At 40.2% G+C, this 19,613-nt stretch overlaps 1 protein-coding gene across 5 annotated transcripts in view; it reads right to left on the bottom strand.

The window, feature by feature from the left end:
- LOC121882106 (glutamate receptor ionotropic, kainate 2-like) overlaps window positions 1–19,613 on the bottom strand; it is a 75,208-nt gene that overhangs the window by 34,440 nt on the left and 21,155 nt on the right. For 4 of the 5 annotated variants that reach the window (XM_042390116.1, XM_042390112.1, XM_042390114.1 and 1 more), the window contains 5 exons: window positions 14,549–14,716; window positions 12,771–13,034; window positions 9,801–9,982; window positions 8,451–8,504; window positions 6,223–6,396 (listed from right to left, as the gene is read on the bottom strand). In XM_042390116.1, the coding sequence (XP_042246050.1) occupies window positions 6,223–6,396; window positions 8,451–8,504; window positions 9,801–9,982; window positions 12,771–13,034; window positions 14,549–14,716 (842 nt within the window). The remainder of the gene's footprint in view (window positions 1–6,222; window positions 6,397–8,450; window positions 8,505–9,800; window positions 9,983–12,770; window positions 13,035–14,548; window positions 14,717–19,613) is intronic. The other variant, XM_042390115.1, reaches the window with a different exon arrangement.

Raw genomic sequence — 19,613 nt, forward strand, 5'->3', positions numbered from 1 at the left:
GTGTTACACACAATGACACACATACTGTTTCTTGAGGGAAATGAAATATGATATTTCTATATTTACAGCAGTATTTGCTGTGTATTTCTGACCAGACGTTGCAGTGAAGTGATATATGTATGTGGCTTTATTTAGGAAAATAATAAACAAAAGGATTTCTATACCTGATTTGATGTGTTTTCATTTTTGATCTTTTTGAAGAGTGAATTAAGGTTGTGACTGAAGGTTCATATACATCTTTACCACTACATTTCCATGACTTTTCTATGTCTTTGAGGCAAATTTTCATGACCATACATTCTCTGAAACATCTGTGTATACATGAAAAATAAGAATAAAAATCCACATCAAGATTTACCACAGTATATCCGAATTAAAATTAATGACAAGCTATGTGGTTTGATACAAAATATACATTTATTTAAGTAACACTGACACACCGGTGAGATGTTTATAGAATAAAATGTGTCAAACCCTGATAACCTCATTGTATAGCCCTAATTAAGATAAATGACAGAGAGGCAACGTTGTTTGAAAAATAAATAAGTAAATAAAAGTGTCCAGTAACACTGACATTAACTTCAGAGGGCAGCAGTGTTGGAGATAAACTGTCTTTGGGAATATAAGATTTTGTAACTAAGAAGATTTTAAACCAACTATGCCTCCTTTTCATTAATAACCTAATTGAGCATTAACAGAAGATAACCTTCCCTGTTTGAATCCCCCAAAAACAATCCACTCACAGTTCATTTTTTCATTTCTGCAAGCTTTTCATCAATATGCTTTTCAATCTTCAGCAGAGAGGCTTTCTTTTCTTTTGTGGTTCAGCAGAAGCTGTTGGATTTGGTGATGAAGGTCAGTTTGCTTGTAGATCTGCTTTCTCAGTGTATTCATCTGTTCATTTCTCAAGGGCACAAATACCAGCCTCCATCCTAGCCGTCTTCTTTTTCATCATCTAGCTCATATGTGAGGGCCTTCCTCTTCAAGTCAACAGCTTGCTGTTGTTTCTTTCTCTCCTCTTCATCCAAGTAGCCTGGCTCCTGCAGCTGAAAGGAGCAGCTCTTCTGTGATCTCTTGGTCTCTTGGTTATGCCCCCAACAGATCTGACATGGTCAACAATGAGCCTCTGAACCACCAGAGACCTCTCCTTTTGATTCTTCACAGTCAATTCTTTGTTAATGGAAAATCCTCTCTCCACACTGGCGTGTCCATGAGACAAGACAAGTAGAATCTTCACCACATCCCACACTCTGGAAAATTATGGTTTTGTCCACATTGTCTCATACAGCAGGGTGTCCACTTGATCTGTTTTGGGGTGAAATTCCCTGAATTTAGCCTGAAGAGTAGCCGAATCACAAAACTCCCTAAACTCTCTGAGGATATATCACACAGTGCCTCATCTATGTGTTTAGCTTCAACAAGTATGTGCAACATTCTTTTCATTTGACTTACGCACAGCTCCTTAGATCCAGCCATGCGTCTTGGGTCGAGGCACTGCATGCTTCTCACTTATGTATGATGCGCTGGAGCCTTCGTCAGCAACTTCTCAAGGAGTGTGATCAAGAGTATGTGATCAAGAGTTTCTTGTAGTCCATCTTCAGCCTCTCTGAAATGTTTTTGGAAGACCTGAGTTGGTTCAGTTTGGCTTCTGCTGCAAAGCCAATACCCTCACCAGGATTGATTTCTCTTGCACTGCTGTATCCTCACTTTCACTGTGAAGAGAGCATCAGCACAGCGGATCTTCACCTTCTCAAATGACTTCACTTTTGGATTGGGTAGTTCACCTCTCCCAACCATCTCCAGGGTTTTCCCTAGGTTTCTGGTGGGCTTAGGTGCCGTGATTACGGTGAGGTGTGAGAGGTCATTTGTTTGGGAGGTCTGGGTGTCCTCCCCAATGAAAATTTGACTAAAAACAATGCATTTTCAATTTTCATTTTCAATTTTGGACTATTATCATTACAATATTTATAAAAAAACACAGGTTGGCTAATAGCTACATTTATAGTCAGGGTGTAGCTATTATCCAGCTGTAGGGATGGGTATCATTAGGATTGTATCTTTATCTGTTCCACACTCTTATCAGTCTGCTTCTTTACCAATACTCTTACTGGTTCTTTTTCATTACTAAAGAATTAGGTTTTTTAAATTATTAAAAAAAAAAGAATAAATCTAGAACAGGATTAGAATTGATTTATATTTTAAATATAACTAAATATTGTTTCTAGAGCATCAACAGTAATGTTTACCACAGCAAAATCACTATATACACTCAATGATATCTCACTGGAAACAAATCTAAAATGTCAGTAAAATAAATAATATTCCTGACATCAAAATACTGAGTGAAGTTTAGAAAGAATGAAGAACACAGACATCAGTCAGTATCAGTCAGTCCTCCTGTCCTCTTCTGCTGATGTGATTCACTGCCTGCAGGTACCTATGGCAAGCCGTTTTAACATTTAATAGCTAGACTGGATATATATTGCAGATACCCGTAATTCAATTCCTCCAAGTCAAAATGAGCATTTCAGATATCCACAATGACATTCTTCCTATCCACAATTGTCATTTCAGATATCTGCAACGTCATTCTTCCTAGGACAAATGACGTCACTTTGCCATTCATGTGTATTGGGCTTTTAATTTCAGATATCCACAGTTACATTTTTGATATCTAGAATGAACATTCTGGATATCTGCAATAGAATTCTTACTAGGAAAAAGTCTCATTTCAGATATCTACAATCCAATTGTTACTAGTCATAAGTGAAGTCAGCATTTGCTGTCAGTGAAGAAATAAAAAGCCCGCCAAGTGTGGTCACTAGATATCACACTACACATGTCCTGAAGTCAAGAGATGATTTTTGGCGGGACCGCAGCAGGCCCAGGCGAATGCTGCGTGCACATGACTGAGTGATGATCTCAGATCAAATTGTCAAACTAGGCAGTGCTGATCAAATTTGAATCAAGATTCTGTGACTGCATTGCCTATTCTGTTTAGCTGTAATATATGAAAGTTTTTGACATAGCCGCCATTTTGAAAACAGATGAGCCAAATCCAAGCACTGCCCAACTCACAGTAAGTCACCCACTACGTTGATTCTACATCAGTTACAATTTCAGATATCTAAAACTGCATTCTGGATAGGAAGAATTACAACTATGAATATTCACAATATTTATATAGATGTCCACAATTAAGTTAACAATTAACTGTCAAATTGCAGTTGTACATATCCAAGATGACATTTTTATTAGTCAAAATGTATTTTTTGATATTCAAAATTACATTATGGATATCCGGAATGGTTTTTCATTTTGGATATCTGAAATTAAAATTATGATTGGTAACAATTGGATTGAAGATATCTGAAATGAGAGTTTTTCCTAGTGAGAATCCAGTTTCTAGTACAATCAAAGTTGTAGATATCTTGAAATACAATTTCTACCAGTAAGAATGTTAAAGTGGGTATCTTTAATTACCATTATGGCTAGTGAGAATAAAATTTTGACTAGGAGAAATGCTATTATGGATATCTAAAATGTAATTACAGATAGGAGTGTGGTTCAATTAAATGTTAGAACGGCTTGCCACAGGCACCATTGGTAGAGAGAAGGAGTAGCTTTCTTAGCCAGTAACTAAGTTTACAAGAATTTGACTAGCTTTAATGTAACGCTATGTTACAAACTAAGCTAGACATTTAGGCTAAATACGGACAGCTTTCATCGTAGCTTGTTCATAACAATTAGCTGTCTAACAGCCTAACCAGTGCGCTGTGGTTGTGTAAAACATAGCCTATTAGCAGTGGATGAGACTGCAAGGTTTTATTGCACTTGCAGTAACAAGTGTTGCATTGTCATCAACTTGAGTAAAATGTTATCTTTCCCTGGTTCACTTTCTCCACTGCAGCCTCTCTGCTGCTGCCTGTGTGTGTGTGTGTAGAAGAGTTGAACCCTGCCCTCGGTCAAACTCTGACACAGAGAGTAGATGAGAGGACAGAAAAGCTAGCGCAACCATAAATGACACCAAAACGTGGTAGAGAACTCTCAGCATAGTTTTTTTTCTGTTAATTCGGCTAAGGTGCTGTGAAAAAACACTTAGACGCTGCTCCTAAATCTTATAATGGTAGGGAAAACCCTGATCTCGATGTAGTGTTTGGTATGCGTCCAGAGCAGCAATCCTCTTTCTGACACATTGACATTCTCAATCCACCGGTGCTTGCAAAACTTAAGCCTGGGTGTGCTACATGACAGGCAGGACAATACTAGAACAGCCAGTACGAGCTTGAAAGTCTGTGTCCAACTTCCCATCTGGTTGATTTACCTCCATCTCTGAATGCATTGTGCAGTATGTGCAACCCGAACGAACCGATATTGATTAGTCACTTCCCCACATCATTCTGCACTTGCTTCTGGAGTATTTCGAACACCTTCCAATTCATGTTCGGCCCACCCATTGAGATTTGGACGAGATTCATGATTCTGATCTCTGAGAGCACGTCCTTGATTTTCTCAGCAATATCAGCTGATGAATGGCCCATAAACTCTGAGCCGATGTATTTAGTCTTCATCTCAGGCTCGTCTCATAGCCAGACATGCATGTTTAGCCTGTAAATAGTGGTTCAGGCTTTCATCAAATAACATGGCATTATACAATCTTTGCTTTGATACTTTGGACAAAGACAGTTTCCTAAAATAAAGAGCCAGTCCAAAAGTACCTGAAGAACCTGGCATTTGTCTTCACAAGACTTGTAGGAATAGTGAGAATTAGCCACCTTTAGCGGCCACAGTACCTCTGCAGTAAGGGCTTCGTTTCTGGACACAACACCCAAAATGGTTGCTTGTTTGATGGTGGATGAGAGGGAATCACTGCAGCTGGAAGTGAGTGTCAGGTTTGTCACCGGGGTGAAGAAGCCAGTGATGGGGTTGAGAGTTAATTAATGCGCAGCAGCAGCAGCCTGGTGCTTAGCTCCTTTAGGATGGCTAGCTAGCGCTGCCTCTCCCATGTTTGAAATGTTGAACGCTTTACAACAACAGTACACATTTTGCACATCCCGGTTCCTGGTCTTTCTCAAGCCATGCTTTATACTTGTCCATGTGAAATCAGACATTATTAAATCAGCATTTTCCTGGCTCGTACAAATTTACATCTCGTCAAAGTACAAGCTGCAACTCAGGTCTGAGTCTGACATTACCCACACAGAGAACAACATAATGTCAAGTGACGTACGTAACAGATCTCCCCAACCATTAAAGTATTGTTTAACCAATATAGATTTTTCTCTTTCAATCTTAACTGAACCACATATACTCTTTTGTACGGGTATTTGTGAAGCAAATTTCCATGACTTCAAAAATTTTCTGGGTTTATTTATTTTTTTCCAAAGCTTCTCCAGGCCTGGAAATTGCTATTTTCAAACTCCATTCCCTTTAAGTCTTTGATGTAAAGACACTTATTTCATTAGATATCTCAGTTTTCTTATCCTAGGTCTCCTGCCAAATCTTCCAAGAGAAAAGAAAGACCAGCTGAAAGAAGGGGGAAAAAAAGGTGTTTGTCTGCAAGGAAGGTGTTGTGAGGGAGGTGGAGTAAATTGACTGTTTACAACAGCAGACCCAGAGAGGGACCTTGAATGTCCATGACGAGCTCCATTCGCTTTTTCACTTTCAAATCACCTTATCCCACGCTTTTTTGGATGGCATCCTAAAAAACCAAGGCCATAATTTCCATCCAATTTGCTCCCTCTCTCTGCATGAACACTGACAGATTGTCATATTTTGGCCCCGCTCCCAGAGGAGAGTTGTGAGAGGCAGGAGGGCAGATAAACGGCTATTACCATTCACACCAGCTCATTACTGAGCATTTAGACCCAGGAGCACCATCCCAAAAGCTCCACACAGAGGACGTTCATGCTGTTCCCATGCCCACCCCAGAAGCCCTGCACCACGGAACTTGTGATTGACAACTGGTGCTCACTCATTCTTCTCTAAATACATCACAACATTGATTTGTTTAATCTACTGTCACATAGCTTCATAAAGATCATTGTTTATGCACTCAAGTGCCTGCAGCATAAAATCCCCAACGGTGCTGTTACATTATGTATGGCTTTCAATTGATTTGGTCACTTGGATATACAGGAATGAAGTACAGCTATAAGCATGTTTTTGCATGAACAGCATAACATACGCATTATGTAAGCAGCGTAAAAGGTTTAAGCCTACTGTCATGAATCCATCCAGCAGGCCTGAGTCCGGTTTGGGTGGGGCTTGTAGCCGCTCCATTGACCACTTCTCAATGATTGACGACACCTGAGAGTTTTCTGTGTTGAGGATGCGGAACCCGGTCATGTTGACTCCACTGTAACGATACGGCTCCATGTCCAGGGCGAAAAGGTCCTGAAAGCATAAACATGAAAGTCTAGTTAGAATCTTTGGTTGCACACTGCTCAGTTTGTAACATGTCTAATCTGTCTTTAATAATCTGAAGTTGTCATTTGAAGGGCAGGTTAAAGGATATGGCTGGTGTTTTTTCTATATTTTTCTTATTGTCAACTAATCTCATGTGCAGAACCAAACCAACAATTAATTGATCTACTTACCACACTGTTGCACTGTATGACATGTTCCTTCACCACAAAGAGTTTGGCCAGTTTGGTTAGTTTGTTTAGAAATGGCTCCAAAGACAGCGATCACACTTTCAGTCTCTGGAGAGCAGTTCCCGGTAAGGCCACTGCGCATATGCAAGAACATGGTGCCATTACATATCACAACCCCTTGACTTTGTACTACATTGTATATTGTAAAGAACTTCAGTATAAAGTCAAGAGGCTGTGATATGTAGCACAATAAGCTAGTCTCTAAGCAAACTACCATACCCAAACTCTGTGATGAAGGAACATGTCACCTTGTGCAACGGTGTGGCTCATTGATGTGTTTTTCATAGTTTTTGGTCAGCAACGGAACTCTACATCAAAGAAGAATAAGATATATCAGGCTTTGCATAACCACACAAAACTTCTAAGGAGGAACACGTTGATTTGGCTCTGCACATGAAATTGGTTCACAATAAGAAAGCCACAGAAAATCACCGGCTATATCCTTTAAGCAAAAGGCATAAGAGCAGAAGAGTGCTGGTGAAGGTATTTCAGGAGTTATTTCATCTCATGCTGAGGCAGTAGCCTTGATTAAGGCAAGTCTTTCAAGGTTACAGGCAGGATTTTGGTGGACTGCCATCTATCATGTGGAAGTGAAAGGACAATCCGATTGTCCTGCATACAGCATGTCTGGCATCTCACCAGGCAGATGTCTCTGGGACGCAACAGCACAGTTGACGGAGCAACAGCAGGTGATGGACACAGAATGGGGGTGCCATGGTCAATGTTTGCTGTCGTATTCTGAAAGCAGCACGGATGGCTTAGTACCAGTATACAGCAGTAGCTCTGGCCAGCACAGAGGCATCCAACCTGCCAAACACTGGCTGATGTTAAAGTAGGCACGTTTCCACCCCGACAAGCAGCAGCATGCTGCTGAAACAGGTCTATTACCTTTCTCTTTCCTTTCCCAATGACATACCTGCTGTCACTCACACCCTCCCCTTTCATCTAGCCAGGTTTTTATGTGGATGCACCAGGGATAGTTACATGTCCTGTGCACTGGTAAATGTCTTTTTCAGGTCAGTTTTCTCCAACCTTTCTCTCAGCCTTTCCAATTGTGCTCCAAACAACACAGCATGCCATTTGTTTGTTAGGGCTATAATGGACCAAATGGGTGACAGTCTCATCTACTCAGGGCTATTATCTGAGCTAGTCTGAGTCTTCTGTTCTCTGGGCTAAGCGAAGATATGCTGCTTTTCATCTGGAGCGTAGCAAGCAATCTTTGTAGTGGCTAGATCAAAGAACTTTGGAGAACTTCAAATGCTGCCAGAGTCAGAGTAAAATATATCCAACTGCTTTTGTTTCCTGCACTCAGGGTTATGGATGACCAGTTGGGGTAAAAAGGTCAGTGCAGAATTTAGAAAACAAACTGAAATAAAAAATTCTCAACTGATAGCTCAAAACGCGAAGAGTATATTTCTAATGATCTATATGGCAATGACTCAGCTTTTCAAGGCCAACGGTGTCTATCTGCTCAAGTCAGGTTGTAGTTCAGGCACTAAAAATGCTTCAGAAAAACGAAAATAATAGGCTGGCTCCTGGTTGAGTCATATTTGATTTAATTCTCAGAGAAGAAGCAAAACCTGCTATCAGACACCCAGACAGATGGATGAATTTTGCCTTGCAACAAGCAAAAACAGGTGAATGTTTGCATTGCTATAATCCCAGAAAAAGAAAACTTCACACCTCATCAAGTGGATAGTGCAGTGCCAAAAAATCTAATACACAATAAAGTACATAGTTGAATTGCGTCAATTGTGAATTGTCAACATAAAAAAGAAATGCTAGTTTACTCACCAGGGTAGTAAAAATATAATGGTAGTACTCTGTCATCATACCCATGGCCAGGGCCTGCGGGGAGAAAAGAACAGCAGGCAGTAACTAAAAATCAAAGATTAATAGCTTAATGAGCTTATTACTCTATTCAACCTCACCTTTCATTTAGCTGTTATTTAACCTGTATAGTCAACCTGAAATCTCTCTCCTGACCAGGAAAGCAGCTGAGAGAGAAAAGGTTTCCCACTAAAAGATACCATAAGCATGTCTCCAACACTTTGAAATCATTAATAGATTCATCGAATTATTATCAAATTTAGAATGAGATGTCATTATCACACAAGAAGTACTGTTTTAATCTTCCACTCCACAGTCTGACCAAAAAATGAAAGAGAAATTTATGTTTAAAAAGCGAATTAATAAATAAAATCTAGAATAAAAGCAGTGGAGTATCTTCTTACAAAATATTTAAGTGTTAGGTAATTTTCACACAAACTGTGTTGTTTGTGCTGCCTCTCTATGTGAATATGCAGAAAGAAATATATAAAAACTTTCCTTGTTATCTCCTTTGGGCACACTATTAGGGGTCTTTACTGTCAAGAAAAGACCATGTGTGATCACAATGAATACGTAGAAGTGTTGCAATTACCGGAGAACAATTAACACACAGAATTTAAGCCGGTAGTCTTCATGAGTGTGCTGAAAGTAGCACTGAATTGAGCTGTTGACATACAGTATATGTTTTCGTTGAGCCTACCAAGTATTCGCCATCAATAAATAATCATTCTTGTTGTTTCCCATAGACACACAGCTGTATAGAAAATTGAAAACAGTGCAATATGCTTGTGAGAAGACTTCAGTTCAATAAGACCCCCGCAGTTCTCATGAATAATGTGCCTCTGTTAAATGAATTTAACATGGCTGTGAGCGGAATTAGACTTTCTAATTAAAAAACCTTTATTGTGCAATGGAGAGCATCCATTTTGACGGCTCAGTAGTAGAGATCTAATATTCTACTAAGAGATTAAAGATGCACGGGGCAAGACTGTATCTGAATCATTTGCATCAGTGCTAAAAGAGAGAAAGAGTAATAAAGGGCACACATATGAGCTTTTTGTTTTGGTACATATACACATGGAATGAACTGTTAGCACTGAATGTAAATTATGTAAATTTGGGGACTGTAGTTAATTTACTTTTAATTAAATTCACACAGAACTATGATAAATTGACTCATCTTATTCACAAATGTTCAGCTGCATCAGCTTTACTGCTGTAATTGTTTACATATCAAACTTAAAAGTGAATAGTTCCCCAAGTTTGGTTTTTGAAACTAATAAACTATCATGGCTCATTAAGCTGGTTTCATACCTGTTTCAGTATCCAGGCAGCCATCTCGTGCCCACAATCAAAAATGACATGGAACTCCTTTGCCTTCTTCATCTCTTTCAGAAGTGGCTTGGCATCCTTGGTCTCTGTGGGCAGCTGTCGAATCTTCAAACGAATGTTGTATCGTGACGGTGCCTTGATCAGCTCCTGCAGTCGAATGAGACCTGCAGACAAAGGCGATACATATAGCGTGAAAAAGGAATTTTAAAGATGCAGCGACATGATGTGTTTGATCTGCTGCCATTTTGAACTATCTCTGGTTCTGAGGAGGCCATAAAACCAACTGTATTCAGGTTTTCTCAGCAGAAAAAGGCTCATATACATGCCTTCCTAATCCACAGTCTATTGATCCTCCTACTCATACTTGGCAAGCAAACAGACTGCTACAGATCTATCAAGAGAATTTAACACCAACCCAGCACATTGCACTCTTTTATACCAAAAGCACAAAATAGAAAGAACCTCAATCTGCACCCTCCTACAGAAACTTCCAATCCCACAGAAGCCTCCCAAATGTTGATTCGCTCTCGTCTTCCATGATACCATACAGTAGCATGGAATAGGTTCAATTTTATCCTGATGGAAAGTCGCAGTCAACCCTGCCTCTCCTGTCTCTCTCTCACACACACACTTCAGATGTGTTCTGATGAGAGAGGCTCCGTTTGCCCAGCATGTACTTGCCCCTGGGGAGCCTAACACTGCCGTCACATATTGAGCTACAGTCTTCACCTTTCATTTCTCGACCACACGCTCAGGTAGAAAGCTCTCCGGGAGATACTGCGATGAGATTACAATGAGTTTCTACCTCAGTAAAGAACCTCAGAGTCCAAGGATGAAAGAGGCTGGATTGATGGGAGAGATGATTACTTGTCATGGATATAAAAATGGATGGAGCAGCGAGGGTAGTTCAAGAGGGAACTGGAGAGAGATAGGATTTTTTTTCTGTTTCGTGGAACCACTTTAAGATAGCTCAGCCTATTTTTTATTTTGAAATGAAGTGCTGTGTGAGCAGTTTAATGGTCTTACTGTGAGTGGAGCTGGGTCTCCCCCAGGCCTATAGAAAGATTGGTGTGAAATAGGAACATGCAGGTCTTGTTGTGAAAAGTACCATTGTAGGGAGGAATACTGAACCTCCTAGAGCTTTCCTCAGGCAATCCCAATAGATCCCTACTCTAGGGCATGTCTCTGTCTCCCTGTTTTTGTTCATACTGACACTCTGGGAGGTGTTAAGCAAGAAAAAAAAAATCTGTCAAGGGAGCTCAACGTTTGAGAAAAACCGTCAGTGTAGATGTTTGTGGGCTCTGGCTAATGCCTTCAGACTTTCCCCCTGGATCTTCTAACGGCTGTGTGTGAATATTTTATCCCCTCCGATAGTTTTTCCTGCCAGCCGTCAGATAGGCTCCAATCAGTAGCTCAGGGCCCTGGAGCATGAAGCTGTGTGATTACAGCCTGGGACCAGGTGGAAGCAGTGGGGGGAGAGTTACGCAGCTATGCAGCTGTCACACTTTTCAGGGCGTCAGGTGTGTTACATGCTCCATAGAGGAGGCCCGGGCCGCTCCTATCTGACAGTGGGGGAGGCGAGAGGTCACCTTTTGGCATCCCACTGGGGCAGCTTGCTGAAGAACGAGAGCGTTAACGTACTGAGCTCCAAGGCAGGAAGTGTAGAGAAGTCAAGGAGATGAGTCAGAATAATGTGGCAAGTGGGACGAGTCATTGCGATATCATTCGAGGTTAACGTACGGGTGCTTGCATGCAGCAGGATTGGCTGTTTACTAAAATGTAGGCAACAGATGTGAAAGGACTGGAGGATATCTGGAGGAAACAAAATAGCTATAAAACTAATGGTTCTTTCATTCTTATTATTCCCATACAAGTGGGTTGGTTACTTATCTCCCTTTCTAGAGCCAGTTTTAGTGGGGAGATGGTAGTCTCTCATTCTGTTTGGTTTGGTTTTTGTGGGGCTTGATCTTTTAATAGTGCGAAAACACCCTTAAAAAGGCAGAAAGCATGGCTTGTTTTTTCTTTGATCCATTGAGATGCACAGCACTTTATTATTATGTTCCTACGCTCTAACTGTGATTCTCATTGTTAAACTGACAGTTTCCTCTTCTCATGTGCCATACTTCTTAATAAAAATATTAATTAAAAAAAAACTAATGGTTTAAAAACGCTGTTATATGATAAAAAGGAACAGAAAAGGGTTTAGATCTCTAGTAAGAGACATCATTTAAGATGTCAGCTACAAGACAATATTCGTTTGTTCAGAATTGGGAGTGAATTCATTATGCAACCTGTCTAAACTTGAAACCTCCTCTCAACTCTGTCTAATTTACTTACATTAAGTTGTCAAGCACATCATGCCAAATAGCTCATAAATTGTGAATATGCATTTGAATATTGTTATCTTCTCTGGAGCGTTCACACTTTACCTCATAAAAATATCACTGCACTCCAGCTAAAATACGACTCGTCTTTTAAAATGCATATTATGAGCCACTTCGCAAAGTCACAGGATAGACAAAATGGCTCACAGACACATTTGATAGCCACCCTCAGAGATCAAGTGTCTCTGTGTGTTATTAATGGCTGTTGTCAGCCCCCACATACTACAATTGTGCATTGCATTAATCTGAAGAGACATTGGGTCATTCTGGGTAATGTGGTTCTCTTTTTTTCTATACTGCTGCTCACTCTCCTGAAAGACTGACACGGGCAGCACCTGGAGGACTGAGGCAGAACAGTAAGCTATTGATTTCTGAATTAACTTGACAGGTTACAAAGCACTCACTGAACTCTGAGCAGCAGTGTGGCTTTTTGTAGTTCACCTGGTACCATTTTTTTCCTGGACATTTCAGGGTGTAAAGGCTGCAGCTTTTAAACATCATCACAGTCATCCTCATACGACAAAAACGTACCACTGTACTGTAAGAAAAAGACAGACACCAACTGTACCTGTACCTGTGCTGTCGTCATAGACCACAGTGACTGTTCTCCACTTGAAGAAGTGCACCAGGTCGAGGATGGCTCTACTGAGGGAGGAGAAGTCGGGGTACAGGCTGACATAGTACGAGTCCCTGTTGTCTGACACTTGATGCTTCCACTTGGTCTGGATGTGGGGCACTCCCAAAGCATTGCAGATGGACTGGACCGCGTTGGCCGACGAGCTGTGTGAGGGGCCAAAAATGGCCGCCACCCCGAGGGAAAGCTGATCACATGCTGGTGGGGTAGCAAGCGGAGGAAGTGATAAGTCAGTTTATTGTTTCTAACAGAGTTATTGTTTCAAAATCATTGCATGGACCCTGTAAAAATCATTTCATCATTAATCATTTAAAATGAATTTTAACAATTGAATTTCATGTTATTTAAACCTTTGTGGAGGTTTGGACTCCTTACTCTTTATTTTGTCTTTTGTACCTTTTTCTTTAAGAAAAATAAAAAGTTTCTTTATTGCATACACTGCAATTCCATTCCCCTTTGTTCTGAGTACTGTTTCTGGAGAGAATGACAATAAATTCTACCTTCATCCTGACCTTGAAAAGAAGACTAAATTGATTTCATGATTGTCTAAATGGATTTTCTAGGATTGTCTGAAATCTTTGGTACAGTTCATATTACCTTTGAGCTATTACACCAAACATTCAAAAGCAAGCATTTCAAATTATTTGTGGAAACATACTGTAACATGAAAGTTTTGGATGTGTTAATCTTTTATTTCTTCTGGATGCATTTTTTTTCCCCTGAATGCGTATGTACTCTTTCATAAGTCGAGTCATTTTCATGACTGATGATTACTGTGATATGGACCAGGCAGACATCACAGAGAGACAATGGCCCTTTCATGCAGAGCGAAAGATGTAAAAATAGAGCATCATTGTTGCTGTGAGAATATATCAGATTGTACAATGCAAAAAAAATTATGTATTGTAAAGTATGGGTATAAAGTAAAAATATCTGATGAAACGGTGTGACCAGATACAGTAGACAAGAGCATTTGGATAGCTGCTGAGGTGCTACAAAGGACTTAAATTTTGTTCTTTTATTTCTAAATATCTCTTTATATACATGCACTTCTTGTATTGAGACATTTGTTTTTACTGTACTTTCATTTTTTTTGTATTTTCAGTTTTATTTTTCAGTCTTACTGTTGCCAGGGGGAAAACCTGTGAGGAACCTGTATAAATTGTTGAAACTACCATGAGTTTATTATTTGGCTGTATATTTGACTTTAGTATTGGGTGTCATCGTGTGTAAGTCTCAATGAGAAATTACATAAAGAAATATCATTTTAGTGTCTTCTGTCTGCTCCTTAGACATTTGGCTGTCTTGACTTAAGCAGTGATAAAAGGGTCATTTTGGTAGCAGTGATGGACTCGTTAAAGAAGTTATTTACTTTTGACATAAGCATTAAATATTTCGAGTAAGTGACAGCCTTTTGCTGGACAAATTAAGTGTTGTACTTCTCAGTATAAAATGATGAGGTGATTGCTCTTAGCATTTTGAGAACTGCCACAGCCTTTCAGAAAAGACACTTATGCAGTTGGGCAAAACTAATTTCTTGGTAATTTCATGGGAGTCATATGAGAAAACCACTTTTCTTCATTTCTGAAAAAACATGGTTTGTTTTAACTATACAGATTTGATCTAGACAGTTCAATACAATTTCACCTAATTGTGATTAACTACAGATTAACAAGGTGTGGATGAAAGTTCCTCCATACATCCTGACTCACCTTTCCTGGAGGCCTCAAAGCTGTCGAAGATGTTTATTCTCTGGATGTCATAGGTCAGTGTGGTGTTAGGGAGCAAGGTGCGGTTCCTGTTGATTGTGTTCAAAGCAAATTTAAAGGCTAGTTCCTCTGCTCCGGAGGGGCCGCTCTCAATGGATTCAAATATTCCTCCTGGGGATTGAGAAAAAAAAAATCAGAAGAGAATGAGAGGTGTGAATAGCCACTTCCTTCTCATCTAATTGCAATAGATTCCTTAACACAAGTGACACACAAGTAAATGATCAATGTGATGCAGGCAATTACAACCCAAGTGGTGCTATCATTTTAACACTCACTTCAGTATTTGTACTCCCATATTAATGATGCTATTGAGTTTACAGCTTTATACAGCTCAGTCACATGCTGACATGAAACAGATTTACACTGTGGATTAAGCGTTTGGTTCTCAGCTCATTTGAGTTCTGTGGTAGTCGTCGGTCATCACCGTTGGTCAGTGTGACCTATGACCGATCATGACGTCACCAGGTCATTAAAAGGGTCAGCTGGCCTCTGTTTCTTTCTCTTTCTCCTCACTGCTGCTGCAGGGGCAGCAGCAACTCTCTGCTCTGCCCACGCACTTACATGCAGGAGCTGCTGCTGCAGACTGTGGCTCTCTGACCCCCGTGAGGCCTGCACAAAACAGACACACCAAGCTCCCTTCTTCACGGAAATGACACAAAGGCCTGCCTGATTCAAGTTTATTTAGTGCCAGCAGCTACACCATAGGAGCCGCACGGCCAGCACAACTGACCTCCTCAGCCACAAAGCCAAGTTAGCGCTGAGCTCGCTGCTAACTCTTTAATGAGAACAAAGGAGCAACCAGTTCCTCCAACCTGCACGGTTGGATCACTGACAAACCGCACTTCAGCACCGGAAACAACTCTTCCAAGCTTGGCTCATCCACAACCGGCAGCAACTCCAGCCTGTACCACGCACAGGCCTGCAGCTCACTGGACTCAAGAAAGCAACAAGCCAAAGCATCTCTCTCTCTCTCTCCAAAGACTGGTAACAAACTGAGCCTAGCCTAGCATAGCATGGCATTAGCATAGCAATGGCACATGGAAGACGTCTTCAAATATCTACAACAAAGTCCAATTGCTTTTGATTCAACCCTCTTTGGATAACCATGACCTGGATGACTGAGAATCTTTACAAACATCATACTGAGCATTTCGGGATGAACACCCTCAGAATGGTACGAGAGTGTGAAAGGACAGCCAGGAAAATTGCAGACTACAGAAACCACCTACGATTTATCTTGAGATGCTGACAACACAGACTCATATCAATAGCCTACATCTAGATTTTACAGTAAAAGGCCACAGAGCTGGAATGATCCTAGAGAAGGCGCAGAACCAGCTACTGAGTGAGAGAGTGAGACAGGTCCATTTCACCACTGAAGCTTTTACTCCAGATATTGAAATCACATTGCCCAGCGCAGTCTCAGAAAAGGTCACTGATTTTATTGAGAGGGAACAACTGTCTCAACATGCCAAAAGCAAGGAAAGACAGACATGGAAATTCCAAAACCTACAATCGTGAGCCAGCAACACTAGGAAAGCAGAAGAACATACCTGGAGGCAAAAGAGAGATAATTCCACACTGGACAAAACAAACGACAGATGGGTGCCTGTCAGATGCGGAACTCACCCAATTAGAGCAAGATGTCCTAGCCAAAGGATTAAACTTTGCCATCACACCACAGCATTTACCAAGAGTAGGTATCGGCAACCCTTCCCAATGTGAAGACACCCCCTTCCAACCTCATCATTCAGGAAAGGAAGACCGTGACGTCACTGAGCAAGGACCAAAACATCACCATCCTACCAGCTGATACAGGAAGATGCACAGTGGTCCTAAACACAGCGTACTACTAGCTCCTGTTCTGAACAGCACCAAGCCACTGGTTTAGATATGTGGATGACACATGGGTCACAATTAAAACCCAGGAAGTGTAAACCTTCACAGAACACATTAACTCAGCAGACAGTAACATCATGTTCACATGAGAGGAACAACAGCTTGGCCTTTATGGACTGTGCCATATACACTGCCATATACAGAAGCCTCCACACTGGAGAATACAAGAAGCCTACATACACAGACCAATACTCTTTGACTCTCACCACACAGTGGAACATAATGTACCAACAAGTGCCCAGGCCCAAGAGAAGGAGCACAAACACCTGAAGGATGACATTAAAGCTTGTGGATACCCTGACTGGACCTTTGTGCAAACAGCCACACAGGGGACATTTCTCTGCATGGAGTACTTTTACTTTTAATACTTAAGGTGTAATGGTTAAGTACATTTCCGTGATAATACTTAAATACTTTTCTTAAACTTTTCCAAAGCAGGACTTTTACTTGTAACAGAGTACTTTTACAGTGTGGTACTAGTACTTAAGTTAAGGATGTGAATACGTCCTCCATCACTGGTGCTAACATGCAAACCAAGTTTTTACACTCACTAACATTAAAAAAAATCTTTCAAGTTTCAATTATAATAAAGTGTTTGTTCAACCAAAAAAAACAAAAAAAACAGGCATCTGTTTTCATTCATTTAAGGGTCATTGTAACTGATAATAATAATTATGAAATACCGTATACTGTGATATTTTCTGAGACGGTTATCATACCATGAAAATCTCATACCATTGCAACCCTAGAACCAAGTGGCATCAATGACCTTGATGACGACCCCAAAGAGGTTAAATACCTGGGATTCCCAACCGGTCAGTTAGAATTGAAGAAGACCCTTGGATGAAAGTCAAAATGTCTTCTAATGTCTACAACCAAGTCCATTTGCCCTCAATTCAACCCTCCTTAGATAATCATGACCTGGATGACTGAGAATCTTCACAGACATCATAGTTTTCCTTTGTTTACCACCATGCGGTCCCAGTCGCCATTTTGAGTCATCCATTTTTTGTTTTGTCTGTTTTCCACACACACACACACACACACACACACACACACACACACACACACAAGCACACACACACACGCACACACCTGTATATAGGTACATTTAGTTAGATTACATATTGTGTCTTTTTTTCTCTCTTTTATCCTTTTAAATAAATGCTTTTGGATATACCTGCTGGTCTGTTTAATGTTGCACAAGAGTGAATATTGCCAGCCTCTTCGCTGTAGAACTCCAAAATCCTTCAACCTTTACTAGCTATTGATATGGTAATTTTGGTTGCAGTTATGAAATTTTTATTAATCAGAGTTCAAAATTGATAGTTTAGTATATTTAATTAGACTGAATCAATGAATTGGCCATCGTTTCCCTTTTTAAGGATGGTGCCCCAAGGTGGATTTTCTGTCAATTAAATTACTTAATATAATTATTATTTCTGATGATTATTAATTATTTCTGATAGCTAAAAATGCCTCACAAAAGTGGTGCATGATCCCTACCAGGACCTTCTTGCTGTGAGGCAACAGTGCGAACCAATGAGCCACTGTGCTGCCGTAGGGAGGTGAGTTCAGGGGTGGGTGCCCTTCTTTAACTCCCTCATTCGGAAAGGTTAACGCTTCCATTTTGTTCCATTGATTTGAATGATTCTCGAATGAGAGGACAGCAAAGAAAAACAAGAGCGTAGGTTAACAGAAATGAGGGAGAAATCAAAAAACATACATAAAAAGTATAGAAAGAGGGTGAAAAAGACAGAAGGTCAGTCAAAACAGAATTTAAAATTTATGGGATTAAATTTGAGTATCAATCCAAAATTAGTAAATTATTTGTTAGTAAATTAATAAATTATTCATTACAATCATGACAAACAGCAGTTTCTTTTGTTGATGTTTAATGGGGGAGCATCCTGATGAGAGTACCATGCTGTGCCTGCCTAAAAAAATCTTGTTACCTTTTGGTTATATGACAATCACACCACGCGATACTCATTTATCGACAAAGCAAAAGCCTTGACACAAAAACAAACAATGCGCGCTGTTTCACCACGCCGCATGAGCCAAACAGAATAATAACCGCTGCAAAGTAAGGTGTTGTTAACTTAAAAAAGCTCCCTTCAGACTTGTCAATTATTTTGAGCTGCACAAAAAATGATTAAAGCTCCAGAAGGTCCATAAATGCAGTTCAGAATCCCAAACAAAGAAAGGCAATGTTTGAACCGGCACACTACAATGTGATTAATTTCAGGATTATGATAAGAGAGAGGTTAACATTATTCATGACAATCACCAAAAAATGCATGTCAGTAAATCTGACTCCAACTTGCATGGATGCTAGAGAAATATTACAGTGAAAATAAGTACAGTGTGTCTGCTGTTTTTTTTTAATCTGATTTGGGAACATTTACAAAATGTATAACCTACAAGCCCATCACCCAGGACATTTTAAAATTCAGGTGTAAATGGGGTCAGTGAGAATGATGATAGTATTTTCACACATCATTAGGATGAGGTAAAGCCATGTCGTGAGTGGTGCAATATGCCGGAGTCTGCTCCACATTAAAGTTTCACAAAGAATATTTGTATGTCAAACAGCTAAAACAACTATAGAGTTGAGCAACTGCTTTCAACTTTCAAAATATAAACATATTACAAAAAAAAAAAGCAAACGCACGTTCCAAAAGCTATAGAACACCTTTGAGGATGGACTAAATCCTGAGAAAGCTTTACAGAAATCAAACTTAAAAGAGAATGGATGAGGGGGGAAAAGATGAAAGTCGTAGCTGAGAGCAGCTCTGAGAACCACTCTCGGAGACGAGAGTAGAGTTCAGGAGTCCATCCACGGCTCCCGTCCTCTCAAGAGAACCGAGCCGGTTTGACGAAATCCAAACTGAAAAAAGTTTAAAGCCTGTTTATCGATTCAATTACAGAGAGCGAGGGAAAGTGAGACTGAAAGAGGAAAAAGAGGGAAAGAGAGTGAGGGATTTTTTTTTAAAAGAGTGGTGAAAGAGAGAGAGAGAGCTGTACAATAATAGACATAGCAGCTATAAATAGTGACTGGCCGTGGCAGGGAGTGATAGAAAAGGCAGGAGGGCAAAGAAGATGTCAT

This window comes from Thunnus maccoyii, chromosome 17 (assembly GCF_910596095.1).
Source record: "Thunnus maccoyii chromosome 17, fThuMac1.1, whole genome shotgun sequence".
Taxonomy (NCBI): domain Eukaryota; kingdom Metazoa; phylum Chordata; class Actinopteri; order Scombriformes; family Scombridae; genus Thunnus; species Thunnus maccoyii.